At 47.1% G+C, this 1,464-nt stretch overlaps 1 protein-coding gene across 1 annotated transcript; it reads right to left on the bottom strand.

Moving 5' to 3' along the window:
• Nucleotides 1-317: 317 nt before the first annotated feature.
• Nucleotides 318-1,187, bottom strand: LOC115964833. Its single transcript, XM_031084073.1, has 2 exons — nt 885-1,187; nt 318-704 (listed from the first exon to the last, which is right to left on the bottom strand). The coding sequence occupies exons 1-2, from the start codon at nt 1,185-1,187 to the stop codon at nt 318-320; spliced, it is 690 nt and encodes a 229-aa protein (XP_030939933.1).
• Between the last annotated feature and the right edge of the window lie 277 nt (nt 1,188-1,464).

The raw sequence follows: 1,464 nt of genomic DNA on the forward strand, positions 1-1,464 counted from the left end.
GCTTTGGGCCGATGTAGGATGGCAGCTACCATGGATTGCCTAGCCATGGATTGACTCCCCACAATCTCTTCCGACGGACATTTTACCTTCTAGTGTAGGGTAGAAGAAACGACTCCTAAGGTATGAAGTCAAGGTCTAGCCATAATAGCTGTGTAAGGTGAATAAGCGTCTACCACAATGAAATCCACATCCACTACGTCCGAACTAGTCTGTATGGGTAGTCTAATCTGACCTCTTGGAGTAACAGTCTTCCCCTCGAAACTCACTAGAGGGGAATCATAGGCCGTTAGGTCCTTGGGTTTCAAATTCAGCCCCTTTTACAAGTCAGGGTACATTATCTCGACAACACTGCCCTGGTCTACCGACAATTTCTTCACATCATACTCCCCTATCTTGAGTGTGACCTCCAAAGCATCGTCATGGAATTGGATGGTTCCGATCTTATTCACGTTCGAGTAGCCCAGGACCGGTGGGATCTTTATTCTGGCTCTTTTTGGCTCTGAATTGTTGTCCTCGGTGGATAGCTGAGCCACAAACATCACTCTAGAGGGACAAGAATCGATCCTACCAAAAGCAGCAAAAATGACATTGATCGTTCCTAGAGAAGGCCTTGAAGAAGCATCTCTCTGAGGATCCAAACCTGTTTGCTCCGCTTGGCCACTGAAATGGTGGAGTAGCTGCTTCAACTTCCCTTCTCGAACCAGCTAATCCAGATGGTCCCATAAATTCCTGCAATCTTCCGTAATATGCCCTTGGTCCTGATGGTATTGGCAATAAAGGCTCTGGTTGCATCTCATGGGGTTTCTAGCCATCTTGTTCGGCCCTTTGAAGAACGGCTCATTCTTAATTTTCTTTAGAACCTGATGCACCGGTTCTCAGAATACTGCATTAACTGTCTGGGTGTTGGCAGACCCTGATTGTCCAGTGAAATCTCTCCGAGGTCGGTTATTACTATATCGGTCCGACCTAAAATCCCTCCTCTCCTGAGGGATAGCCTTACCCTTTCCTTTACTTAGTTGCTGGTCTTCCTCAACCCTCTTATACTTGTCAATCCGGTTCATGAGTTGGCGCAGGCTGGTGACAGGTTTTCTAGTTAGGGACTTCCTTAAACCATGCTCGGTTGGGAGGCCACTCTTGAAAGTACTGATGGTGACGTCATCAAAGTTACCATCTATCTCATTGTACATCTTCCAGTACCTGTTCGAGTATGTTTTCAAGGTCTCCCCTTCTCACATGGACAAAGACAGTAGGGAGTCTAAGGGCTAAGGGACCCTGGTACATGTAATAAAACAAGAGCCAAATGCCCGAGTGAGCTCCTTGAAGGAATCTATGGAATCTGCCCTTAGGCCATCGAACCATCTCATCGCCACAGGTCCTAGACTGGATGGGAACACCTTGCACATCAAGGCCTCGTCCTTAGAATGGATAGCCATTCTCTAACTGAAATGGCTCACATGCTCCACT

This window comes from Quercus lobata, chromosome 10 (genome assembly GCF_001633185.2).
Source record: "Quercus lobata isolate SW786 chromosome 10, ValleyOak3.0 Primary Assembly, whole genome shotgun sequence".
Taxonomy (NCBI): Eukaryota; Viridiplantae; Streptophyta; class Magnoliopsida; order Fagales; family Fagaceae; genus Quercus; species Quercus lobata.